Consider the following 27,339-nt stretch of genomic DNA (forward strand, 5'->3'; position numbering starts at 1 on the left):
GGGACGGAATGAAGGAAGACAGAATCCATGGAAGGGGGCAGAGCGAGTGGCATGGCCTGAAATGTGTCCCCCAAATTCCTATGTGAAGCCCTAACCCCCCATGCGACTGGATTTGGTGGTGGGGCCTTTAACGAGGCAATCGAAGTTGAGTGAGGTCATAAGGGTGGGCCCTGATGCCATGGGAAGTGGCAGCCTCTGCGGCCAAGGAGAGAGGCCTGGGGGAAGAGCCTGCCCACACCTTGAACTTGGACTTCCGGCCTCTAGGACTGTGAGAAAGTCAGTGTCTGCTGTTTAAGGCCCCCAGTCTGTGGTGTTTTGTTAAGGCCGCCGAGCTAAGACGGGGAAGGGGAGGGGATGTGTGAGCTGAGAGCTACGGAGGGAAAAGGCAGGGAGAGGATGCGGCCAGAGCAAAGGGGTGGAGGGGGCTCTGGGGGCCTGTGATGATGGTGAGGGCGGCGGGGGGCTGGCGGGGTGGGGGACTGGGGGGTGGGTCCTCACAGTTCCACCACCGGCTTCCATGGGGTGTCGTAGTAGACGAGGATGGGGCAGCCCAGCTTCTCGTAGTGGTAAGGCACCTCCAGGTCCTCCGTGGCCTTCTGACCCCGGAAGCTGGGGTCGTAGGCTTCCCTGTGGGAGAGCAGGACGTAGACACGGGCGAGCTCCCGCCTGGCGCCCTAATGTCCACCCGCCCACAGCCCCGCTTCTTCCCTGCACATGGGGTCACGGTCATGGAGGCGTGTCTGAGCGGGGGCTTCAGAGTCCTGGTCGAAATGACCTTGGGACGCCTGCGGTGGTTGACATTCTGGGTCCACTTAGCTGGGCCACAGCACCTCGACTGTGGTCAGATGTGATTCTGGGTGTTTCTGTGAGGCTCTTCTTTGGGGCAGAGGTCAATATTGAAATCAGTAAAGCCGTGCTCTCCCTAATGTGGTTGCAGCTGGAGGCCCGAGTGGAACAAACATGGGCCTCCCCCAGCAAGAAAGAAGCCGGCCTGCAGATGGCCTTAAACTAGAACTGCAACTCTTCCCTGGGCTGCCAGCCCCTAGCCTCCCCTGTCAGACTGTGGACTCACCAGACCTCTACAGTCCGGGAACCAAGTCCTTAAAATAAATCTCTGTCTCTGTCACTCTGTCTCTGTGCCTCTGTGTCTCTCTGTCTCACACATACATCCTGTAGCTTCTCCCTCTCTGGAGACCCTGACTCACACACTCTCATGCCCCCAGGCTCTCTGGCTGCAGCCTCACTGGTTGGCAAGTCCAGCAGGGCCAGTTTCCGTCTCGGCCGTGGGTCTGGATGGGGGACGGACTCTTGGCTTGTGTTGGACGGGGGAGGGTCACGTCGTATAAGACCCACGAGTGTCTTCCCATGCCAGGGGGCTGGTGGTGTGCACCAGTGTGGGAGGGGCTCTCTGTGCCGCCCTGCAGAGGGGGTCACTTTGGCCGGCCACCCCCTCCTGCCTTGGCTGGACAGTGTCTGGCCAACTCCACTAGCTGGGATGAACAGGGCACCGGGCTCCAGGAGCTGGTGGCAGGCTGGGGAGGGGTCTGAAAGCTGGCCCAGCAGGTGGCAGAGCCTGTGCAGACCTGGGCCAGGGGCCCTGCCACATCACACTGATTCCCCGAAGGCCCAGCCACCTTCCCCACCTGTCTGCTTGCTCCCTCGGATTCCCTGTGGGCTGGATATCAATTGGCAGGGTATCCATTTTAAAACGATTTTTTTTTTCCTTTCTTCAAAAAAAATTTGTTTTCTTTTCCATTACGGTTTAAAAATGATTCTTGGGACTTCCCTGGAGGTCCAGTGGTTAAGACTCTGAGCTTCCACTGCAGGGGGTTTCAATCCGTGGTGGGGGAACTAAGATTCCGCACGCTGGCGCGGTGCGGCCAAATACATAAATAAAACTTTAAATAATGATTCTTGATTCGCCTTTGGCTCATGTGTGTGTGTTGGCGGTCAGTGGGGGGGGCTTACCTCTCAATGACGTAGCTATAGTTGTCCTGAAGGGCCACGGGGTCGAGGATGCCATTGTAACAGGCTGAGATTTCACTGCGAGCGACAAAAGATGGTGAGAAGCTGCCTGAACCCATGCGGGACCAAAGAATTGTGAATTGTTCCCTTTGACATATGTTATCTCCCCATTGGTTGGATTTTGAGCCCTTTCTTACCTTCTGGTTCTCCAAGATGCTCCAGGCTCATCTTTTTTTTTTTTTTCGGTACGCGGGCCCTCACTGCTGTGGCCTCTCCCGTCGCGGAGCACAGGCTCCGAACGCGCAGGCTCAGCGGCCATGGCTCACGGGCCCAGCTGCTCCGCGGCATGTGGGATCCTCCCGGACCGGGGCACGAACCCGTGTCCCCTGCATCGGCAGGCGGACTCTCAACCACTGCACCACCAGGGAAGCCCCTCCAGGCTCATCTTGAATCTTCCCTGCCTGGCCTAGAATCAGCCATTTCGCCAAGGAGCCCTAGTTCCTTTTATTGGAGAATGATGTTACACATGGAGATGTGGGAGCTGGGTGTCCTGACTTTTGAGACAATCCTTTCCCTGTTTTCCTTTGTACTGTTACCATCTGTGCATGTATCCTTAAGCAACATGCAGTCCTGCCTTGGTATCTGCAGGGGGTTGGCCAGGATCTGCTGTAGCTAACACAATCCGAGGATGCTCAGGTCCCATAGTGGGGGCCTCTGTATCCTCGGGTTCCACGGCCATAGATTCAACCGACCATGAACTTAAACACCATCCACCCTTGGCTGGTTGAATCCGCGGATGCGGAACCTGCAGATACAAGGGCTGACTGTAGTTTATTTTTGCCTGATTTTGGATTTTTTTTTTTTTCTGTGCCACCCAGCCTGTGGGATCTTAGTTCCCCAACCAGGGATGGAACCTGTGCCCCTTGCAGTGGAAGTGCAGAGTCCTAACCGCTGGACTGCCAGGGAATTCCCCTGATTTTGCTGTGTATCCTTTTGATTCCACGCCCACGTTTGTACGATCCATCCAGACAATTCTGCCCCGTTCGTTTTCACTGCTGTGACATTCTGTTGTATCAAAACCCTGCACTTGGTTTACCCATCCTTCTGTCGATGGACATTTCAGTTGGCCTGCTTCCAGCTTGGAGCTGTTCAGAATAAGGCTGCTGAGAACATTCTGGAACCTAGATCAGTGCAGACGTGCACGAGTGGAATTGCTGGTGGAAAGAAGTGCTTTCCAAAGCAGCCGAAAAATGTACACGCCCACCAGCAATGTCTGGGGGTTCCTGAGGCTGCCAGGGGCTTCCCATCCTTATAGTACTACTTTCCAGGCTTTGTCAATTCTGCCACGCTTGTGCTGAATATCGGTCTCTAACGTAGCTTTCATTTTCATTTTCCTATGAAATTGACTACTTTTTCAACAACTTTTTGTGTTTATCAGCCTTTTTCCCTCCTTTTTTGGGAGTGCCTGCTCAAGCCTTTTGCCCATTTTTTTCTATACGTTTGTCTTTTTTTTTTTTTCTGATTCGTAGGAATTCTTTATAAATTCTGGATACAAGTCCTTTTTTAGTTACATGGATGGCAAATACCTTTCCCACTCTCTTTATGGCAGCAGCTTTGAAAATATTGTTTTAAAGACTTTCCTGCACATATGTTCTAAATACTGATAACATCATTTATTGACTCAATAAAGCGTTTCCCTTTTGGGGGGAAAATCTGGTAAAACCATCACTTGACTTTATTATTGCCCCATGCAGTGGAGCGCTGAGGCTGGCTCTTACTAGCTCCGAGAGCCGGCTGTTATATCCTCAGGAGTTTCATGAGCCAGTAGAGACTCACTTTGGTAGTGATCTATAGGCTCCATGGGAGCATTTACACCACGGGAATTGGCAAATGCTACAAATCCGGGCTCCCCCAGAACTGGCTGTCGCCCATTTGCTGGCACACCACCGCCCGAAGGGGAGAACGTGTGGTGGTTTGGCCAGTCTTCAGGGGTTCTTCCTTTCTTTTTCTTCGTTTCTCATGGCTGCGTTTTCTGCAGTAACTGTGGATCCTGGAAGCAAAGTTCCTCAAATTTTCAGCAGGCGATTAAACCCCAAATCTCTGAGCAGTTTTATAAATTTATTTATTTCATTTATTTATTTTTGGCTGCATTGGGTCTTCGTTGCTGTGCATGGGCTTTCTCTAGTTGCGGCGAGCAGGGGCTGCTCTTCGTTGCGGTGCGCGGGCTTCTCATTGTGGTGGCTTCTCGTTGTGGAGCATGGGCTCTAGGCGCGCGGGCTTCAGTAGCTGTGACACACGAGCTCTAGAGCTCAGGCTCAGTAGTTGTGGCGCACGGGCTTAGCTGCTCCGCAGCATGTGGGATCTTCCCGCTCGAACCCGTGTCCCCTGCATTGGCAGGCGGATTCCTAACCACTGCACCACCAGGGAAGCCCTCTCTGAGCAATTTTAATCAAAATGAGGAACTCAGGGACTAAAAGGGAGAAAGGGAATTAGCAAAGGATGAGGGAGCAGGGAGAACATGTAAATTTCACCAAGTGGGTGTGGAGGAGGCAGCCACCCACTGTAGACTCTAACTTAATCTGTTAGGATTAATTATTGAGCTGTTCGTTATGGAAATGTTAAACATATGTAAAAGCAGACAGAGTAGTGTCACCCGACGTTAGCAGTTGTGAAGCGATGGTGACCATCTCATCCAGTCCCCACTCCCCACCTCGCCACCCCCCACTTCTCCCCTCCCCACCCCATATCGACATACTCACTTCTGAATGACGATCTTCTTCTCCAGGTCACAACCGACTGAAATGAGGGCTGTCTGCAGCGGCGGGGGGATGTGGGGTGGAGAGACAAGGAGGGGATGAGGATGCTGACCCCGGTCAGCGAGGGCACCATGAAAGCCCACGAGGGGGCGCACTTGACGCAGCCGGGACCATAAACCCTGCGCCTGGGTCGCAATGCGGTGTCCAGGTGCCTGGGACTCACAGAGTCAAACCCTAAGAGCCTGCCTGATCTATGGGGCACCACTAAGGTCCCGCCATCTGATAACCCCCAGCTAGTACACCTGCTCCGAAGTTGGTGAGTCCTGAGGCACAGCCCTGGGGGAAGACGATGGGGAAGGGGCAGTGACCTTGGCAACCAGGGCAGAATCACCTCCATTTCCAGATCCTGAGTGTGAGCTTAGCCAGCCCCTAGGGGACAAGCCAGCCAAGGCCTGCTGTCATCAGTCTTAACACTAAGGACAGAGAGTATGGGACAGGGGCTTCCCTGGTGGCGCAGTGGTTGAGAGTCCACCTGCCGATGCAGGGGACACGGGTTCATGCCCCGGTCCAGGAAGATCCCACATGCCGCAGAGCGGCTGGGCCCGTGAGCCATGGCCGCTGAGCCTGCGCGTCTGGAGCCTGTGCTCCGCAACGGGAGAGGCCGCAGCAGTGAGAGGCCCGCGTACCGCAAAAAAGAGTATGGGACAGCAAAAGTTTTGGTCATACCAGTGGCTTAAGGTCCAAGCATGAAATTTCTTTGTTGGCTATGTCCAGAGTGATGGTTGATATTGTGGGTCTCTTTATGCTGCAAGGCAATGGGAGTGTGTGTTATTGCAGTAAAAAGCATCGACAACCCACCCATTCATTTATCTATCCATCCACCCATCCACCCATCCACCCATCCACCCATCCATCCATCCATCCATCCATCCATCCACCCATCCACACATCCATCCACCCATCCACCCATCCACCCATCCATCCATCCATCCATCCATCCATCCATCCATCCATCCATCCGTTCATCCATTCATCTGTTCATCCAGTCAGTCCAGAATATTGACCAAGAACATCTGCTCACACATGGTGGCACCACCCTCCCTCTAGTTTCTACCTCTTCTTGAGTCAGTTTTGTTAATCTATATATAATTACTTACTGAAAAGAGCATCTGAGCCCCAGTTTTATTATCACCTAGCTGCATATAATGTTTTCTCATTGTTCTTTGAACAGGTTCAGTATCCATACTTTTATTTTCATTTTTCATTCCTATTGTTCATTTTAATTCTGTCTTTCCTCCATCAGGATTGTGGTGTCTTCTGGAGAACCAGCTTTATCTTACGTCTTGACTCTATGCTGTCTTTTTGTTCTCTATTTAATACATTCCATATTGTATCATGTTTCATTCCCTTCCCATAATTTCTTTTTGTTGTCCCCCTAGGTCCTTATGTTAAATATTTAGTTTATTTATCACTGGGTCCACTTTTTTTCCTCATAATAAAAGTGCTTGAGCTATACATTTTTTCTCTGAATATATTGGAGCTGAATTCTTTGATTCAGAGGTTGTTTACACGGTGTTTCTTTTACATATATATATAGTTTTTTGAGAAACTACCATTTGTAAAGAGTTTTTAAAAACATTTATTTTATTGAAGTATAGTTAATTTACAAAGTTGTGTTAATTTCTGCTGTACAGCAAAGTGATTCAGTTATACATTTATATATATATTGTTTTTTAAAAATTTATTTTATTGATTTATCTTTGGCTGTGTTGGGTCTTCGTTGCCGCACGCGGGCTTCCTCTAGTTGCCGCGAGCCGGCTTCTCACTACGGTGGCTTCTCGTGTTGCGGAGCACAGGCTCTAGGTGCGCGGACTTCAGTAGTTGTGGCTCGCAGGCTCTAGAGCGAGGGCTCAGTAGTTGTGGCGCACGGGCTTAGCTGCTCCGAGGCATGTGGGATCTTCCCAGACCAGGGCTTGAACCCGTGTGCCCTGCATTGGCAGGCAGATTCTTAACCACTGCGCCACCAGGGAAGCCCTGTATATATATTCTTTTTCAGATCCTTTTCCATTATGGTTTGTCACAGGATATTGAATATAGTTCCCTGTGCTATACAGTAGGGCCTTGTTGTTTACCCATCCTATATATAATAGTTTGCATCTGCTAACCCCAAACTCCCAGCACATCCCTCCCCCACCTCCCCCTTCCCCTTTGCAACCACAAGTCTGTTCTCCATATCTGAGTCTGTTTCTATTTCGTAAATAAGTCCATTTGTGTCACAGTTTAGATTCCACTAATAAGTGATATCATATGGTATTTGTCTCCCTGTAAGAGTTTAATCGTTCTTGCCTTACTGTCCTTGGAGTGGGGGAGTCTGGGTCTCGGCCCTGATTCCTTGGCTCCTGCTAAGGGGCCACCCTGGGGCCACCCACCGCTACCATCCGGTGATGACGTACCTGGAGGTGAAGTTGGGGTCAGCCCTGCCCCAGTGTTGCTGCTGCCTCAGTGAAATGTTCTGCGGAAGCAAGAGAGAATATGCAACTGCAGCAGTGGGGCAGCCCCGGGTGGTCCCGCAATCAGGGCTCAGCAGAGACGGAGGGCAGGATGGGGGTGTTGGGAGGAGGAACCCGGGAGCCACCCAGCCTGCCTCTGGGTCTAAGCCCGTGAAAGGCTTCTGGAAGCTCATGGGAATGACCCACCTGCTCCAAGCTGCCTGCCTTTGTCCCGGGGACCCACAGTGGGGCGTGACTTAGTTTCCCCTCCTACTTAGCTGTGATGTGACATGGTCTGATCCAAAGAGTTTGTTGTGGTCTGGGGTCAAGTCCCAACTCCCTGCTGTGACTGCGAGGCCTGGCTCTGCCCTATGGATCCCCCAGACCCATATTTGGCCAAGACCCTCCCGGTGGCCCTGGCTTGCCTCCTGATTCCAGGGTTTACCCAGCTAACTCAGGTCTCACGCCCTCCCCGGGTGGGTCAGGCTCCCCGCCCCATCCTCCTTGCCCCTTCTGTGTGACACCTGATGCCCTCACTCTCTGGGGGACTGCGGCCTGCCTGGGGTGGGGGAGGGGCAGGGGCTGTGTCCCCTCAAAATTCCGCAGCACCTTATCTGCGTGCGTGTAAGGAAGGGAAGCAGGAAGGAGGTCCGGCGAGGGACACCCTGAGGCGGCTGGACCTGGCTGGCCCAGTGGGTCAAGGCCGAGCCCCTCTCCTGTTGATCCGGGTTTGGGGGGGGAGGGGGAGGGGCGACCTCACCAGTCTGTGTTTGGTGTTCCCATCGTAGGTGTAGCCGTCCTCGTAGATGACAGCCTGCAGCCCCAGGGAATGGGGGTTGCTCACCATTACCTGGGGGCGGGATGGGAGACGCACGCTCCGTACGGCGCCAGCAGGCGCGTCGGGGAGCAGCTGGGGGCGCACCCACAGGTGACCCCGGTCCCCCTTCAAACTGAAGACTCAGCTTGCTCTGCAAACACAGCTGCCGGCTCCATCCCCAAATGCGCCCCCACCACCACCCCGTGTCATCCACACGCCCTAACTGTGGCTCTGAGTCCCGTTGTGCAGACAGCCTGGGGTTGCAGCCCTGCAAGACCCAGAACTGTCCCTGGTGCGCGGAGGGGCCCGTCCTGCGGGGGGGGGGGCGGGAAGGGGGGGTGATGAGAGAGCACAAGGCAAGAGCCAGCCTGGCGCCCCCTCGCGGGCCCTGGTCCCAGCTGGCTAGACATCCCCTTGAATCCTTACACTGGTCCACCCCTCTGTTTTCAGCTTGATTGTTTGCACCCAAGAGTCCAGGCTTGGACACGTGGGTTTCAGGGCCAGGAACGCCCACTGTTTTTCAGGCATCCCCTCCAGGAGGGAAGCCGGCGCTGGCTGAGCTGAGAGGGAGGAAAGGGCATTTTTGGAAAGGTTCTGGGGCAGCTCCGAAGAAGGGTGGAGAGCCGGCACAGAGGTAGTGGGAGAGGAGGCTGGGCCGGCAGGTGCACAGCCACGGCCAGGCATGTGGACCCTGGTGAGGAAGAAGGGGAGTTTCTAGGAGCTTCCTGGGTGAGCGTGTCTTCCAGGAGGGTGCCAGCGAATTTCCAGAGCCTGGGAATTGTGGGCACAGGACGTGAGGCCAAGGCTGCTAGGGATGCCAGGTGTCAGAAACACTTGTCAGACAGATAAAGCATGCTTACTAGTGGGACTGGTGATGTGCTGGGCCGGGGTATCATGAGGGCCGTCAACTCCAACTCACTGTTCATATCAATGGTATACATTTTATTTTCAAATTCTCCCTGCAGAAGTTCCACCTAGTTAGAAATGCAAAAAAAAAAAAAAATATCCATCAGTCAGTCATTCAATCCAACAAATCAAGCCTCTGTTCCCCAAAGTACAGGGCAAGTGGTCAGTGGCAGGAGGGGGCTCCCCAGGGATGGAACCTTCCAGTCTCTCAGGTGCAGCAGCCTGGGCTGTCACTCAAGCCACTGTCTTCGCCGCTAGACCCTGCACCCGCAGAAGACCCTCAAGGTTCCCCCCACCCCCGGACACAGCCCCTCTTCTCTCCCGAAGTACCCTGGCCCCTCCACTCCCCGCCTGACTTCTTGCAGTAATTACCTGCTTGCGTTTCTTCCTAAAATTATTGCCAAGCGTGCATCCCTAGATGATATAATTTTTCTGTTTGCGAACATTTTGTCTTTTAAGTCTCTTTCAATCCACAGCTTCCCCTCCCTCCCTTATCATTTTCATTTCTAGGCATCTTTGAAGAACCCAGACCGTGAGACCTGTAGATTTCCCACTGTCTGGATTTCCCTGGGGCAGATGGACACATGTTCCTATGTGCTCTGCCTTTTTGGCAGATTGGTGGCTGGATCCATCACATTACGGTGGGATCGAGTTGGGAAGACCCAGCAGGTGAATGATATTCTGTAGGTGGCACGTAATGGCCCGCTGTCTCTCTTTTCTGACGCTGGGGTTGCCACAGGGTGATACCTTATCATTTTGTTTTCATATATTCACCAGAATAATTTTATAAAGAGACCCTTTCCCTGTGCTGACCCAGCAGAAGGGTGTGAAGGAGAGGAGGAGAAATGCTTGCATCTTGCCTTTTATTTATCCCTTTTTTGTTGTTGTTTGCTGTGTGCGGGCTTTCTCTAGTTGCGGTGAGCGGGGGCTACTCTTCGTTGCGGTGCGTGGGCTTCTCATTGCGGTGGCTTCTCTTGTTGCAGAGCACGGGCTCTAGGCGTGTGGGCTTCAGTAGTTGTGGCTCGCGGGCCCTAGAGCGCAGGCTCAGTAGTTGCAGCGCATGGGCTTAGTTGCTCCACGGCATGTGGGATCTTCCCAGACCAGGGCTCAAACCTTTGTCCCCTGCACTGGCAGGCGGATTCTTAACCACTGCGCCACCACGTAAGCCCTATTTATCCCATTTTTAAGACAGTGGGTTGGTTGCCTGCCGTGCTAGGAGGGGAACCAATAAGTTCCTTCTGATTCCAGGTCTGGGGTTGGCAAGGAATGACAAGGTTAACTGAAATGTCCTGTCCTGGCAACAGGACTCATGATTGCCCGTGTGCATCCTGGTCTCCCGGTGAAGGTGGTGTCTGCCAGGCTATTTACCCCGTACAGACTCTATTCTTTTCTTTTTTTTTTTTTTTTAAATTTATTTATTTTTGGCTGTGTTGGGTCTTCGTTTCTGTGCGAGGGCTTTCTCTAGTTGTGGCAAGCGGGGTCCACTCTTCATCGCGGTGCACGGGCCTCTCACTATCGCGGCCTCTCTTGTTGCGGAGCACAAGCTCCAGACGCGCAGGCTCAGTAGTTGTGGCTCACGGGCCCAGTTGCTCCGCGGCATGTGGGATCCTCCCAGACCAGGGCTCAAACCCATGTTCCCTGCATTGGGAGGCGGATTCTCAACCACTGTGCCACCAGGGAAGCCCCAGACTTTATTCTTTAAAAGCAAATCGCTAAGGCCAGTCCACACTCAGGCAGGGGGCATTCAACACCACCTCCTGGAGGGGAGAGTATGTACTTATGTTATTTGGAACTCTTCTGTGATGGAGAGGTGTCTCCCATCCGTTTATTGATTCAGTCATTTATTTACATCGGTATGGACTCGTGTATATTTATTTTCTACTTTAGCTTATCATCCAATACTGACAACGATTTCAGCTTTCATCCATAGGATCTTGATAGGCTACATCGTCGCTTTGTCTTTTTTGGTGGGGAAACACTTCTTGCTAACGCCATCTTTCTCAGAACAGTTTCAGTGGCCAAATATTTGCATAAAAGCCTTGCTGTGGCTTCCTCTCCCTCTCTCTCTCATTCTCTCTTTCTTTCATTTTCCTGCACTTTGCATAAAACCAGCAATTCCCAGACATGCCAGACATGTGATTTCAAAGACCCACAGGAAAATGCTCAGGGCTGAGGATTGACTTGTTACTGTGGCAAGAAAAGGAAATAAGAAAAAACCCTGTTCCCATCTATTAGCACCATCATCTCATAAAAGGAGGTTTTAGACAGAGTGTGTTTTATCGATAAACTGTACATGGCACAGTTGCCTTTCTTTTAGTTTTCATTTCACTGATCACCATGGACTCAAAGGCCCTTTGGAAATGGACACTCTGACATCTTTCTGGAAATTAATCCATAGAGTCACGACCACATACTTTGCAGACGTCAACTTGGAGTTGGGGATCCATGAGAATCGCCTGGATGTTCACGGGGCACTTCTGGAAATCAAAAGCTGGTGAGGTTGGGTCAGGGAGCGGGGTCAGTATCTCAAGCATGCCCACGTCAGTGAACATCAGGACCGCCTCTTCGGACCAGATGTTTTGGTCTGCAAACTAAGAGAAAAATGACTTCTGAGATCAGCTCATTCTCATTCTTTTTTGAGGATTTAAGCTTTTTCTTATGATTCATATTTAAAGAAGAAGACCCCCCCCCAAAAAAAACCCCCAAACCCTAAGAAACCAAAAAACTGAGCAAAGTCATAAGTACACTTTGTTGAAGCACCGACTCTTCAGGTGTAAAACTAATTGAAATTACTGTTATATTATCACTATTGCTATTAAAAGTACTATTACTATTTTAATAACTAGAGCAATTTCTTCAGAAAAAGGATCAGACAAAAGAAAAAAAAGAAAAAGAAGAAGAAAAAGGATCAGACATTTGCGAGGAAGACCGTTATTCCTTACCAACCAGGTAGCGCCGGGATTTTACCTACTTTGATAAGAGAACTTGACAGGATTCCCAGGCTTCCATAGTATAAATTATTCTCCTGAGTTAAAACGGCCAGTTCATTTTCATCTAGGGAAAACCAAAGAAGACAGAACAAAAATTGAAACAGGGGTTGTTTCCATGGACAAAAATATATTAAATATTAAAATTAGAAAATTACCCCAAATTCCATCATACAGACCAGGGGTCAGCAAATTTCTTCTTTAAAGGACGAGATGGGGACTTCCCTGGTGGCACAGTGGTTAAGAATCTGCCTGCCAATGCAGGGGACGTGGGATCGAGCCCTGGTCCGGGAGAATCCCACATGCCATGGAGCAACTAACCCCGTGTGCCACAACTGCTGAGTCCGTGTGCCACAACTACTGAAGCCCGTGCGCCTAGAGCCCATGCTCTGCAACAAGAGAAGCCACCGCAATGAGAAGCCTGCACACCGCAACAAAGAGTAGCCCTCGCTACAACTAGACAAAGCCCACGTGTAGCAACAAAGACCCAACACAGCCAAAATAAATAAATAAAAAACAAACAAACAAATAAATAAATAAAAGGAGAAAAAGGACTAGATGATAAGGATTTTCTGCTTTGCTGGTCATGTGATGTCTGTTACAAGTATCGGACCCTGCAAAAGCAGCTTATGGATAACTTGTAAATGAATAGCAGAACTATGTGCCAATAAAACTTTATTTTAAAAAAACAAGTGGTGGGCTGGAACTGGCCCACGGGCCATGGTTTGCTGACCCCGTTGTAGGTAACGACTGTTAGTATTTTAGTAAACATCCTTTCCAGTAGTTTTATATATGTGGGGATTATATTCTGGGACCCTTCAAGCTGCTTTATATTTTTTTCTCTCTTTTTTTTTTTTTGATAGTACAAGTTCAGTTTATTTATTTGTTTATTTTTAAATTCAAGTACAGTTGAAATATATTTTTCTTTCCTTCCATGTACATGAGTATACTTGGCCCATCGGCATTCTGTTGCCTGGATGAACCACAACTTATTTAACCAATGCTCCACTGATGGTCACTGAGATTGTTTCCAGTCTTTGGCAGATACAGAGTTCCAAGGAATGCAAGACATCATTAAAAGGTTTTATAAGAGGGGATGGCAAGATCCAATGTACATTTTTATTCTGTTTAAAAAAGACAGGGACTTCCCTGGTGGTCCAGTGGTAAAGAATCTGCCTTCCAACGCATGGGATGTGGGTTTGATCCCTGGTCAGGGAACTAAGATCCCACAGGCCGCGGGGCAACTAAGCCTGCGTGCCACAACTACAGAGCTCATGCGCCTCAACTAGAGAGTCTGAGTGCCACAAACCACAGAGCCCATGCGCTCTGGAGCCTGTGCGTCACAACGCAACATCCCGCGTGCCGCAACAAGGAGCCGACACAGCCAAAACGGTCAATCATTCAATCAATCAATCAAAAATAAATAAAATTAAAAAGACAAGGAAGTTTTCAGAAGAAGCAAGGTTTGGGGCTCTGTTGACACCTGGGGCAGGGTGGTTCTTCGTGGTGGGGCCGTCGTGGCCACAGTGGGGTGTGGAGCAGCATCCCCAGCCTCCACCCAGAAGATACCAGGAGCCCCCTGAGTCGTGATGACTACATGTGCCTCCAGACACTGCCCAGTGTCCCCAGGCTGAGAGCCAGTGGTCAGATGGAGAAAAGGGATCCCTCAGGGCAGCGGTAAGCTATGGGATGAGATTCCAGATATACAAACCTGAATGCAATCCTTGCAAGTCTGGACTCTATTTCTCTATTTAGAAAATAAGGAACCAATCCAGCAATCCCACTCCTGGGCATATATCCAGAAAAGGTGAAAACGCTAATTCAAAAAGATACATGCACCCCAATGTTCACTATTTACAGCAGTCAAGACATGGAAGCAACCTAAACATCCATCAACAGATGAATGAACAAAGAAGATGTCGTATATGTATATACAATGGAATATTACTCAGCCATGAAAAAAGAATGAAATAATGCCATTCGCAGCAACATGGATGGACCTAGAGATTATCATATTAAGTGAAGTAAGTCAGAGAAAGACAAATATCATATGATACCATTTACATGTGGAATCTAAAAAAGTGATACTGATGAACTTATTTACAAAGTAAGAATAGACTCACAGACATAGAGAACAAACTTATGGTTACCAAAGGGGAAAAGGGGGAGGGATAAATTAGGAATTTGGGATTAACAGATACACACTACTATATATAAAATAGATAATCAACAAGGACCTATTGTATAGTACAGGGAACTCAATATATTATAATAACCTGTAATGGAAAAGAATCTGAAAAAGAATATGTATATTCAGTTATATATATAGATATGAAACTGAATCCCTTTGCTGTACACCTGAAACATTGTAAATCAACTATACTTCAATAAAAAAATAAAAATTTAAAAAAAGAAAATAAGGAACCATTAAAGATTCTAGACATGGGAAGTGATGTGTACTCATGGTTTAAAAAAAAAAAAGGAGGGGCTTCCCTGGTGGCGCAGTGGTTGAGAGTCCGCCCGATGCAGGGGACGCGGGTTCGTGCCCCGGTCCGGGAAGATCCCACATGCCGCGGAGCAGCTGGGCCCGTGAGCCATGGCCGCTGAGCCTGCGTGCCCGGAGCCTGTGCTCCGCAACGGGAGAGGCCACAACAGTGAGAGGCCCGCGTACCGCAAAAAAAAAGAGGAGGGAGAAGACAACCCATAGAATGGGAGAGAATATATCTCTGATATATATTCTCATCCCATCTCTGATAAGGGACTTGTATCCAGAATATATAATAATTCAGTAATAAAGAGACCAACAGCCCAATTAAAAAATAAGCAAAAAATAAGCAAAAGATCTAAATGGACATTTCTCCAGAAGAGATATACAAATGGCCAATAAGCATGTGAAGAGACCCTCAACGTCATTAGTCAGTAGGGAAATGCAACTCGAGCCCACAATGAGATACCACTTCACAGCCACCAGGACGGCTCTAGTGAAAAAGACAGAAAGCCAAGTATGGGTGAGGATGTGTGGAAATTGGAAAGGACTAATACTGTGTGGTCCCACTCACAGGAGGTCCCTAGAGGAGTCACATCCATAGAGACAGGAAGTAGGATGGTGGGGGCTGGGGGAGGGGGATGGTGAGTTCGTGTTTAATGGGGCAGTTTTAGTTACACACGATGAATACATTCTAGAGATTGGCTGGACAACATTGTGCGTATACTTAAAACCGTACTGTGCACTTAAAAATGTGTTCAGAGGGTAGATCTCATGTTAAGTGTTGGTACCACAATAAAAAAGAAGATGATGGGTAATGGAAAAGGCAAACAGTAGAATGACTCACACAATAATACGATACCATTTACATAAAAAGCAACCACAACATCTATCCTCCTACCAAGTTATTACAATAATATTAACCATATTCCTTATGCTGTATATCACATCCTTGCGACTCATCACTTCATAACATAGGCAAATGTCAAATCACTATGTAGTACACCTGAAACCAATATAATAGTGTCTATCAACTCTATTTCAATAAATGAAAAGAAAAAATGGGGGAAAAAGGGAAAAAAAAAAGCAACCACAACAAGCTACACAGATGGCGCTGTACATTTTCTGCAGGTCCATATTTAATATAGGTTGTGAGGCTTTCAACTGGCTAAAAAGATACTTTCTAGATTCCTAACAGTGATGACCTTTAGGAAGCCAAAGAGGGGCCTGGATTCAAAAGGCTGGTCAAAAGGACTTTAATTATAGTTGTAATGTTTAAAAAAAAGCAAACTTTTAAAGGACCGTGCTTCACTGGCATATTTATAAATTACTTTTATATCATTACTTTCTATCGTGATAAATTAACGTTTAACAGATAAACGGACATAGACAGTAGGAGGTAACTCAGTGATGGGCAAACAGGGAAATATGGGATCTTCAAAGTTACACGGGTGGGACTTCCCTGGTGTCACAGTGGATAAGACCCTGTGCTTCCAATGCAGGGGGCCCGGGTTCGATCCCTGGTCAGGGAACTAGATCCCACATGCATGCTGCAACTGACAGTTCGCATGCCACAACTAAGGAGCCTGCCTGCCACAACTAAGGAGCCTGCCTGCCACAACTAAGACCTGGTGCAACCAAATAAAAAAATAAATATTTTTTAAAAATTACACGGGGACTTCGCTGGTGGTCCAGTGGTTAAGACTCCGTGCTTCCACTGCAGGGGGTACGGGTTCGATCCCTGGACAGGGAAGATTCCACATGCCATGCTGCGTGGCCAAAAAAAAAAAAAAAAAGAAAGGTCACATGACTCCACAGTTTGTTGCACTATTTGCCTCAAATAGTGAGGAGCATGTGAGGAGAAAAGTTACACTGGTGGGTTTCATTTTACCTGACTGAACCAGCGGCAGGACAGCAGCAGGATGACAATTCACTGGCAAAGAACTCCTGGGGGTGCCATCTGTCATGGGCTGAATTGTGTCCCCTCCAAACAAGATATGTTGAAGCCCTAACCCCCAGGACCTCCCCAGGATGTGGCCTGATTTGGAGCCAGGGTCTTTACACAGGTGATACGGTTAAGGTGAGGTCATTCGGGTCGGCCCTAATCCAATAGGACTGGCGTCCTTGTAAAAGGGGGAAATTTGGACACAGGCATACACAGAGGGAAGATGATGGGAGGGCACAAGGGGAAGACGGCCATCTGCAAGCCGACGGGAGAGGCCTCCGAGGGAACTGGCCCTGCCAACACCTTGACCTCAGACTCCTGGCCTCCAGAACTGGGAGAAAATAAATGTCTGTTGTTCTAATTCACCCAGTTTGGGGTTGGGGTGCTTTGTTAGAGCAGCCCCAGCAAACGACATCCAACTGACATTCCATTTCACTGTGAAAGGACACAAAAGTTTCTGCTCTGAGTTCCAGAATGTGTAATAACCGTATTTTGTTTCTGTTTTGGCCAGGCTGGATCTAGGGGGACAGAGGTGAATAAGTCAGGTCTAAAGCAGTTCTAGAAAGCTACCCTCAGGTCGGGCACGCACTGGCAGCAACGCTGTGGATGGTGATGTTGGCTTCAGAGATGGAAGAATACAAGATGTGTTGTCCTTCTCGCACCTGGACAGCGTTGACCAGCTGGCCTAGGAGATGACAGAGAAAATCGCGAGACATGAGCACATATTAGGCACGGGATCCCCCGCTGCCCACCTGGCCCCTCGGTTTACGACTCAGATGATAAAGAATCAAGGAAAATGCAGCCGTGAGATGCAATGCTGTAAAACATCACATAGAATACATTAGGTTTAAGAAAATGCAACCCCCCCCCCCCCAATCTTCTTGATGTGAGAGCTCTGAGGAATGGACTGGATACCAGGTGAACTGCAGGATGCCTTTTATTATACAGGTAACATGTAATCAGAACTTTCTTCCTGAAATGCCCCCCACCCACCCCCCATGGCCAGGCCAGCCCTAAGCCCTTTTCTTGCATTGGAAGGAAACAGCTGTGTTCAGGTGGCTGACTGGTACTAGGGGGCGTGCTGCAATTGTGGGTGCTCTGGCAGCCACTGTTGTGCCCAGAGGTCCCTGACAGCACCTCCTCCTGGGGGGGCTGCCTTTTGCGCTTCTCCTTACTTGGGCTGGTAGGCTGGAGCTCATGTGTCTAGGCCTCAAAACAAGATCTGCAGTTCCTGGACTTGGCCCCTCTGCCCTAGGTGTCCAGTGACTTTCAGAACCTGCCTACAGGGTCTAAATATCCCAGGAGGAGGGAAATGGGGGTTGGGGGGGTCGAAGTGAGAATGGCAAAGTGACAATGGTCTTGTCGTCATCCACTCAGGTCAGGGAGAGAAAAAATGACCACTTGTGCTTGCCCACCCTGAGCCTGGGCCTCGCTCACCTGCATTTCGGGAAACCAGCAGGCTCTTCTCAAACCAGAAGATCAGGATGCCTTTCTGGCCCGGGGCAATAAGGATGTCAAGGGTCCCGTTGTAGTCAAAGGGCAGCCCAAAACTGCGGTTCAGAGGGTGGTCTGAGTAGCTGAACATGGCCTGAGAGAAGAATATTGAACCTTGAGCAAGAAAAGAAATGACCGCAATAGATGGACTGTGGACTCACATGTGTGAGTCCATGTGCTTTGTCACTGGAACTTTCTTCAGACCTTATTACCTAGTCCAGTGCTTCTCAGCTTGGGGTGATTCTGCCCCCAGGGGACACTGGACAGAGTCTGGGCTCATCTGTGGATGTCATGACTTGCGGGGCTCCTGGTATCGAATAAGTGGGGGCAGGGTGGCTGCTCTACACCCCACAGCACCCGGGATGGGCCCTCATGACAGAGGACACCCCCGCGGTGCTGAGAGCCCTCTCTCTCCAGCTCTGCCACGCCCACGTTGGTGCCCTTGTACCTGGATTATTATTCAAGCTGATTTCCCAGGGCTGGTCCCCAGATTCTTTTCTGTTTTTTTTTTTTTTTTTTTTAGCCATGCCCTGTGGCTTACGGGATCTTAATTCCACGATCAGGGATCACACCCGGCCCTGGCAGTGAAAGCGCAGAGTCCTAACCACTGGACCGCCAGGGAATTCTGCACCCGACCCCCCACCCCCACCCCCACCCCCACCGATTCTTTTCCTAACAGCCTTTTGTGTCTTGTGACCCTCTAAGAGCTGGCTCTTAAGTAAAGTCTAAATTACTCTCCGTGGTTCTCAAAGTTCTCATCTGCTCTTTTTTTTTTTTTTAAATTAAAGTATAGTTGATTTACAATGTTGCAATAGTTTCTGGTGTATAGCAAAGTGATTCAGTTATATATAAATTCCTTATCAGATTCTTTTCTATCATCTGTTCTTTACGGAAGACTTCTGACAGCACTACACAAGGATGGAATTAAAAGACCCAACACTGGGGCCTCCCTGGTGGTGCAGTGGTTAGGAACCCGCCTGCCAATGCAGGGGACGCGGGTTCAAGCCCTGGTCCAGGAAGATCCCACATGCTGCGGAGCAACTAAGCCCGTGTACCACAACTACTGAGCCCCCATGCCACAACTACTGAAGCCCATGTGCCTAGAGCCTGTGCTCTGCAACAAGAGAAGCCACTGCAATGAGAAGCCTGCGCACCTCAACGAAGAGTAGCCCCCGCTCGCTGCTACTAGAGAAAGCCCACCTGAAGCAACGAAGACCCAATGCAGCCAAAAATAAGTAAATAAAATTAGAAAAAACAAAACAAAAGAACACCAACACTGGGGCTTCCCTGGTGGCTCAGCGGTTAAGAATCCGCCTGCCACTGCAGGGGACACGGGTTCGAGCCCTGGTCCGGGAAGGATCCCACATGCTGCGGAGCAACTAAGCCCATGCACCACAACTACTGAGCCTGCGCTCTAGAGCCCGCGAGCCACAACTACTGAAGCCTGCGCGCCTAGAGCCCGTGCTCTGCAACAAGAGAAGCCACTGCAATGAGAAGCCCGCACACCACAACGAAGAGTAGCTCCGCTCTCCTCAGCTAGAGAAAACCTGCGTGCAGCAACGAAGACCCAACGTAGCCAAAAATAAATAAATAAAATAAATTTATATATTAAAAAAACCCAACACTGACATTGGTTCATAAGTGAGTACCACCAAGATACCGGCATCCGTTTTCCAAAAGATGCACCGTGGCGGAGGGAGAGATTTTCCGCAGGATGGCTTGCCGAGTGCCTCCGCGTTCGCAGCAGGTGTACTTGGTTTGCAGGATCCTAGTTCCCCGACCACGGATCGAACATGTGGCCCCTGCAGTGAAAGTGCCGAGTCCTAACCACTGGACCACCAGGGAGTTCCCTGGGTGGCTTTCTATGTGCCTCCTGGGGCGAGCAGAGAAGCTGAGCGGTCAGGGCGAGGGTGAACTGTGCACGGGCTGCTGACCTTGACTCGCCCCGCCCCCACTGCGGCCGCAGGGGCCAGACCCACCCATCCTCACTATGCGCTAAGGGACCGTGAATGTGAGTCCGCAGCCCCCAGCCCACGCCTGCTCAGCGATGGATTGGCGGCCTGCGGGTCCCTGGAGCCTGAGAGGCATCTCAGCTGAGCTGCCAGGGGTCAGAGTAGCCAATTAAGACAACGAGCCAAACACTAGACTGCATTCCGCTTTTAACTGCGCACTGCGGTGGCGTAAGAGCCCAGGCCAGAGAAAACGCCAAGGGCCCCTGTCCGTCCCTCCGCAACGGAACCGCGGAGGGTCTCCTGGCTCAGCGCAGGGGTGGGATTCATTTCCCTGTGTGGGGAGCCCCAATCAAAAGGCGCCTGCAGGGACTTCCCTGACGGTCCAGTGGTTAGGAATCCCTGCTTCTACAGCAGGGTGCACGGTTCGATCCCTGATCTGGTTGGGGAACTAAGATCTCGAATGCCGCATGGTGTGGCCAAAAAACGAAAACAAACAAACAAGCAAGCAAAACAAAAAACAAAAAACCACCCAGGGCCTCGGCCTCGGGAGGTGGAAGAACCAGGAACGGAAAAATACTGAGTCAGAGAGCCGGGAAGTGGCTCCAGGCTTCCCCCTCCTCCCTCCCTCAGGAGCCAGAGGTCTGAAGACCAAGCCTGGGCTGGGAATGCAGAGATGCACAGAGCTTGCCTGACCAGAGGCAGGAGTCCTTGACCGCAACGCCTTCAGAGCCTGCCCGTGCATCGTGCCCCAGGTGTGGAGTGCGGAGGGCAGCTCCCCCAACCTCCGCCCCCATGCCCTCCAGGTAAAGCCCTGTGACTGCCTGTGGTCAGATCTGGGAAACCATGCACAGGTTGTAACCAGAGCTGGACTCCTCAGCCACCTCTACATTCTTGGGATTTCCAGAGTCTGGGAGTGTCTCATTCAACAGGCGCCCTGGCAGTGCGTGCTCATGAGGGGACTCTGGATGGGGGTCTGGGCCCACCGTGTGATTAGAGGGTGGGGCTTTCAGCCACCAGGTAGCAGCCCAGCCTCTGGGAGCTTCCTGATTGTGGGTCTCCCCCAAACTTCAGAGTGGCACACCTTGCTTACAAATTTTGCAACACGGGGGTACTGACTGTACTTTAATCTTTGCCTGACTTAATATTTTTTCTTCAGGTGCACTTTGCATGGACTGATTCCTCTTCTTAACTTAGTCTTATCCTAAGTGATACCTGTGAAGTCACAGTTTTCATGTCCCGATTTTCTGAATCCACGTGAAAATAATTGTTAACAAAAGGGTTGACATGAGGCATTTAAAATGGTCTTGGGGGCTTCCCTGGTGGCACAGTGGTTGAGAGTCTGCCTGCCGATGCAGGGGACACAAGTTCGTGCCCCAGTCCAGGAAGATCCCACATGCCACGGAGCGGCTGGGCCCGTGAGCCATGGCCGCTTAGCCTGCGCATCTGGAGCCTGTGCTCCGCAACAGGAGAGGCCACAACAGTGAGCGGCCTGTGTACCGCAAAAAAAAAAAAAAAAAACAAAAATAAAATGGTCTTGGGTGCCACCAGTGACACATGCACCACACCTTGTATTTTATCCCTTAGTGCCCAGCACCTCCTAGACCCTACTTAAATACTGTTGAGTGCATGCCTGAATGAGCTAATGAATGGGGGGAGAGAGAGATGGTGGGTGTGCGGGTGGGTGGAAGGGTATATGGATGAATAGGTAGCTGGGTGGATGGATGGTTGAGTAGATGGATGAATGGATGGATGTGTGGATGAGTGGGTGGATGGATGTGTGGATGGATGGATGGATGGAGGGATGAGCAGGTTAATGGATGGGTGGATGGATGGATAAGTAGGTTGATGGACGGATGAGTAGATGGGTAGATAGGTGGATGGATAAATAGATAAATGGAAGGATGAATAGATGGATGGATGGGTGGATGGATGAGTAGATGGGTGGGTAGGTGGGTTGGTGGATGGATGGATGGATGGATTAATGAATAAGTAGGTTGATGGATGGATGGATGATGGATGAGTAGGTAGGTAGATGGAAGGATGGGTGGGTGGTTGGATAAATAGATAAATGGAAGAATTGATAGATTGATGGATGGATATGTGGATGGATGAGTAGGTGGGTCAATGAGTGGGTGGATGGATACATGGATGGACAGGTGAATGAAAAGCTAGATGGATTTCAGATATGAAAATCTAAGTGTGTGAGTTTTGACAAAAACCTGGCTTGGGGTAAGGGTCACTGAAGTGGTTCTTCCCAGTCCAAAAGGTACTTACCTTCCGTTGGTCAACGAGAAGCAGCCCAACCTGTGAGAGGGAGTAGAAGTAGAAGATCCCGCCCAAGGAACCGACTAGTTCTGCCTATGAAACAAACAAAATATAAGTAAGTTATAAACATGTGCTTAATTCTAAATTTAGATTATCCAGTAAGCTAAAAGGAAGGAAAGTCTTTTTCTTTTTAACAGTATTGTGATCTGTTTTCCCTCTGTAAAAATGTAGCATGTAGGGCAGAACTTTGAATGAAGTCGGCTTTGCCTGGGCTGATAGGGGAAGTGGTGTGACCCACACTGTGAGGTGCCTGCCTAGGTCCCTCACTCCTGCCTAAGTTCCTCATTCCTGATCTTTGGCTGGTCAGCAAAGTGCCCACGAGCAGGCAAGTTGGAGCATGAGGCCAAGGACCCCAACCTAGGGACAGTGGGACAGATTGCCATGGCAACCCAGCTGGCTCCCTCCAGACACCTTTCAGGTAAGAGAGAAAGACCACCATCTTATTTAAGCCTCTGTTATTTGGTTGTGTGTGTGTGTGTGTGTCGGGGTGGGGAGTATTTCTATTATATACAGTGTCCTCCCCCAATTCATAGGTTGAAACCCTAACCCCATGTCTTCGTCTGTTAGGGCTGCTATAACAAAATACCATAGACTGGGAGGCTTATAACAACAGTGCCCTCCTTTATAAGGGCACTAATCTCATTCATAAGGGCTCCACCCTCATGACCTAAGCACCTCCCAAAGGCCCCCATCTCCTAATACATCACATCAGGCATTAGGATTTCAACATGAATTTCGGGGGGGGACACAAACATTCAGACCATAGCACCCCCAAAATGATGGTATTTGGAGGTATGGTCTTTTGGTAGCAATTAAGTTTACTAAGCCCTAATCCAGGAAAACCTCATCTTAACTAATTACATCTACAAAAATCTTATTTCCAAGGAAGGTGACATTCTGAGGTTTCAGGGTGGACATGAATTTTAGGGGGACACATGTTCAACCCAGTCCAGTTCTCTCATCTGTAAAATGGGGATGCTGGTGGTACCTGATGTTGTAATCCATGTGCAGCCTTTACTATGGCACCAGCTTTTTCCATGAACCATGCTGTCTCCTTTCCTAACTTCCTAATCTCCCTAGCCAGCTGCTCTGACCTGAAATTCTTCCCTACCCTCCCATCCGGCTGGACTCTTCGAGAGAGAAAAGTCCTTGCTCGCCACGGACAGCTAATTACTCCTATCCCACAGGACACATTTTTCTGTTTGTTTGTTCATTTTCTTACCAAACTGAACATACCTGTCTCTCCTGGGAATATTTCTGAAATCTGTATCCCCGGGTATTTGAGAAATAGATATTGGCCTGAGATATCTGATCTCCATGCAAATAAGCAAAAACTGAGTTACTTATATCCTGGAAGAACACACAAATAAAACAGTCTCTTTAAAAGGAGATAGAAGGTGCGGGGGCGGCAGCTGGGGAGATGTTCTTTAAACAGATAAATCAGTTCTGGAGGTCTAATGCACAGACAACAATACCGTATTAGAAACTTCAAAGTTCCTAAGAAACTAGATCTTGTTTCCACAACAGAAAAGCAATGATAATTTTGTGACATGACAGGATGGTAATCATACCGCAACATGTAAATGTAGCAAATCAACACATTGTATACCTTACCTTTACACAGTGTGGTATAACAGTTACGTCTCAATTTAAAAAGCAGGGAGGACAGATGCCAGTGATAACATGCCTGGGCATTTATCCCAGAGAAATGAAAACTTATGTCCACACAAACACCTGTACGTGAACATTTATAGTGGCTTTATTTGCACCAGCCAGAAAGTGGAAACAACCCAATTCTGGTACACCCACCACTGTGGAAAAGAACAGACTAGACATATACGTGACAAATCAGATGAGTCTCCTGAGAATTTTGCTGAGAAAAGCTAGTCCCCAAAGGTTTCATATTGAATGATCCCATTTATACAACATTCTTGAGATGATAAAATTAGAGAGATGGAGAACACGTTAGTAGTTCCCAGGGGTTAGGGCAGGGCACAGAGGTATGGAGAGTTTTGGGGCCACGAAACAGTTCAGTGTTTTCTTTCTTTTTTTTTTTTTTTTTTTTTTTTGCGGTACGCGGGCCTCTCACTGTTGTGGCCTCTCCCGTTGCGGAGCATAGGCTCCGGATGCGCAGGCTCAGCGGCCATGGCTCACGGGCCCAGCCGCTCCGCGGCATGTGGGATCCTCCTGGACCAGGGCAAGAACCCGTGTGCCCTGCATCTGCAGGCAGACTCTCAACCACTGCGCCACCAGGGAAGCCCCAGTTCAGTGTTTTGATGGCAAGAGCGGTTCTCTTGACTTTAGGCAGTTGTATCCATGTCAATTTCCTGTTTGTATCACTATAGTTATGTAAGATGTAACCACTGGGGGAAACTGGGTGAGGGATACATGGGACTCTGTATTATTTTTTCAACTTCCTGTACATCTATAATGATTTCAAAATAACAGGTTTTAAAAAAAGAAGATAGATGGATATATTCACAGTGTGTCAGCCAGATGATCCGGGGAGCTCCAGAGCCCTCCCACTGGCTCTCAGTCCTCTTCTGAACCCTGGGAGATAACATGGCCTGAGTCCTGAGTCCATCACTGTCCCAGCCCTCAAGGCTTACACTTCTTTTTTTTTTTTCTGCTTCGCTGCATGGCATGCGGTATCTTAGTTCCCTGACCAGGGATCAAACCCGTGACCCCTGCAGTGGAAGCATGGAGTCCTAACCGCTGGACCGCCAGGGAAGTCCCTACACTGTCTTTATTTCCATTCATAATTAGCTCACAGCAGAGTAAAAAATGAGATACAACACATGGTACTCACCATGCAAAAGGAATTTCCACTGTAACAACAGTTGTCACCAGAAATATGTGAAACAGGGTGTTCTACACCTGAAAGGAAAAGGGAATTGAAATGCTTTCTGAGTTCCCTGAATGTTCAGAGAGAAGGTTAGAGCAGGGTTTCTCATCCTCCACACTGACATCTGGGGCCAGATTGTTCTCAGTTGAAGGGTCTCCTGGGCACTGTAGGATGTTTTGCAGTATCCCTGCTTCTACTGACTTATTTAACTTATTAAATTAGTTATATAATGATTTATTTAACCAGTGGAACTCTACTCCAGTCTTTTTTTTTTAAGGTTTTCTTAAGCTTTAGATCACAAAGCATCCTTTTTTTTTTAATTAAAAAACTTTTTTTAAATTTATGGCATGTAGGATCTTAGTTCCTGACCAGGGATGGAACATGTGGCCCCTGCAGTGAATGCACGGAGTCTTTTTTTTTCCCAAATAGAATTTATTTATTTAGGCTGTGCCAGATCTTAGTTGCGGCATGAGGGATCTTAGCTGTGGCATGCAAACTCTTAGTTGCAGCATTTGAACTCTTTTAGTTGTGGCATGCATGTGGGCTCTAGTTCCCCGACCAGGGATTGAACCTGGGCCCCCTGCATTGGGAGCTTGGAGTCTTACCCACTGGACCTCCAGGGAAGTACCTCTCCTCTAGTCTTAACAACCAAAAATGTCTTCAGACATTGCCAAGTGCCATCTGGCAGGTGAGGGGCAGAATTGTCCCTTGTTAAGAACCACTGGTTTGGGGTCTTCCTTGGTGGTGCAGTGGTTAGGAATCTGCCTGACAATGCAGGGGACACGGGTTCAATCCCTGGTCCAGGAAGATCCCACCTGCCGCAGAGCAACTAAGCCTGTGCACCACAACTACTGAACCTGCGCTCTAGAGCCCGTGCTCCGCAACAGGAGAAGCCACCGCAATGAGAAGCCCACGCAGCGCAACGAAGAGTAGCCCCCACTCGCCGTGACTAGAGAGAGCCTGTGCGCAGCAACGAAGACCCAATGCAGCCCAAAATAATAAATAAATAAATAAAATTTTTAAAGAAAGAGAGAGAGAAAAGATAAAACTTAAAAAAAGAAAGAGCTCACAAACCATGCAGGGCGGGGGGGAAATATATTTTTAAAAAAACCCCACTGGTTTGGCAGAAACTCTTTTAGGACTCTGCCAAAATTGCAGGAAGGGCGCCCTTCTCTTAGCAAGGCATTCTCTGATTCTGTTTTAAAAGGAGAAGCTTCAGCTCCAAAGAAAATACACACGTGGCCAACAAGCACATGAAAAGATGCTCAACATCACTAATCATTAGGGAAATGCAAAGCAAAACCACAGTGAGATACTGTCCCACACCCATTAGGATGGCTACTATGACAGAAACAGAAAACAAGCTTCAGTGACGATGTAAAAAAATTGGAACCCTTGTGCACTGGTGGTGGGAATGTAAAATGGTTCAGGCAGTGTGGAAAACAGCATGGAGATTCCTCACAAAATGGAAAATATGATCCAGCCAATTCCACTTCTGGGTACACACCCACCAAAAACTACAGCAGGGACTCAAGGAGACATCTGTATACACATGTTCAAACTGGCATTATTCACAATAGCTAAAACATGGAAGCAGCCAAGTGTCCATTGACAGATAAATGGATAAGAAAATGTGGTCCATTCATACAATAGAATACTATTCAGCATTAAAAAGGAAGGAAATTCTTTTTTATATGTAAATTTATTTATTTTTGGCTGCATTGGTTACTGTGCGCGGGCTTTCTTTAGTTGTGGCGAGCAGGGGCTACTCTTCGTTGCGGTGCGTGGGCTTCTCATTGCAGTGGTTTCTCTTGTTGCAGAGCATGGGCTCTAGAGCGCAGGCTCAGTAGTTGTGGCACATGGGCTTCAGTAGTTGTGGTGCACGGGCTTCAGTAGTTGTGGCTCGTGGGCTTCAGTAGTTGTGGTGTGTGGGCTTCAGTAGTTGTGGCGCGCGGGCTTCAGTAGTTGTGGCTGGTGGGCTCTAGAGCGCAGGCTCAGTAGTTGTGGCACATGGGCTTAGTTGCTCCACGGCATGTGGGATCTTCCCGGACCAGGGATCGAACCCGTGTCCCCTGCATTGGCAGGCAGATTCTTAACCACTGCGTCATCAGGGAAGTCCCAAAAAGGAAGGAAATTCTGACACATGTTACAACATGGATGAACCTTGAGGACATTATGCTCAGTGAAGTATGATCCCAATACTGTATGATCCCACTCATTTGAGGTCCCTAGAGGAGACACATTCATAGAGACAAAGTAGAATTGTGGGTGCAGGGCTGGGGAGGAGGATGGGGAGTTAGCTGTTGGGATGCTAGTAAACAAATTGATGGAGAGAAGAGGAAGGACAGAGAGTAGACTGACTTACGTTACAAG

At 49.1% G+C, this 27,339-nt stretch overlaps 1 protein-coding gene across 1 annotated transcript in view; it reads right to left on the reverse strand.

Annotated features, from left to right (window-relative positions):
• CATSPERD (cation channel sperm associated auxiliary subunit delta) overlaps window positions 1-27,339 on the reverse strand; it is a 43,888-nt gene that overhangs the window by 8,795 nt on the left and 7,754 nt on the right. The window contains exons 6-19 of the mRNA XM_065873847.1: window positions 24,931-24,998; window positions 23,358-23,471; window positions 22,071-22,154; window positions 17,788-17,938; window positions 16,940-17,035; window positions 11,905-11,987; window positions 11,348-11,524; window positions 8,888-9,001; window positions 7,971-8,060; window positions 7,175-7,233; window positions 5,448-5,526; window positions 4,725-4,777; window positions 1,969-2,043; window positions 499-627 (exon numbers count right to left, since the gene is read on the reverse strand). Coding sequence (XP_065729919.1) covers window positions 499-627; window positions 1,969-2,043; window positions 4,725-4,777; window positions 5,448-5,526; window positions 7,175-7,233; window positions 7,971-8,060; window positions 8,888-9,001; window positions 11,348-11,524; window positions 11,905-11,987; window positions 16,940-17,035; window positions 17,788-17,938; window positions 22,071-22,154; window positions 23,358-23,471; window positions 24,931-24,998 — 1,372 coding nt within the window. The remainder of the gene's footprint in view (window positions 1-498; window positions 628-1,968; window positions 2,044-4,724; window positions 4,778-5,447; window positions 5,527-7,174; window positions 7,234-7,970; window positions 8,061-8,887; window positions 9,002-11,347; window positions 11,525-11,904; window positions 11,988-16,939; window positions 17,036-17,787; window positions 17,939-22,070; window positions 22,155-23,357; window positions 23,472-24,930; window positions 24,999-27,339) is intronic.

Source organism: Phocoena phocoena, chromosome 3 (genome assembly GCF_963924675.1).
Source record: "Phocoena phocoena chromosome 3, mPhoPho1.1, whole genome shotgun sequence".
Taxonomy (NCBI): Eukaryota; Metazoa; Chordata; class Mammalia; order Artiodactyla; family Phocoenidae; genus Phocoena; species Phocoena phocoena.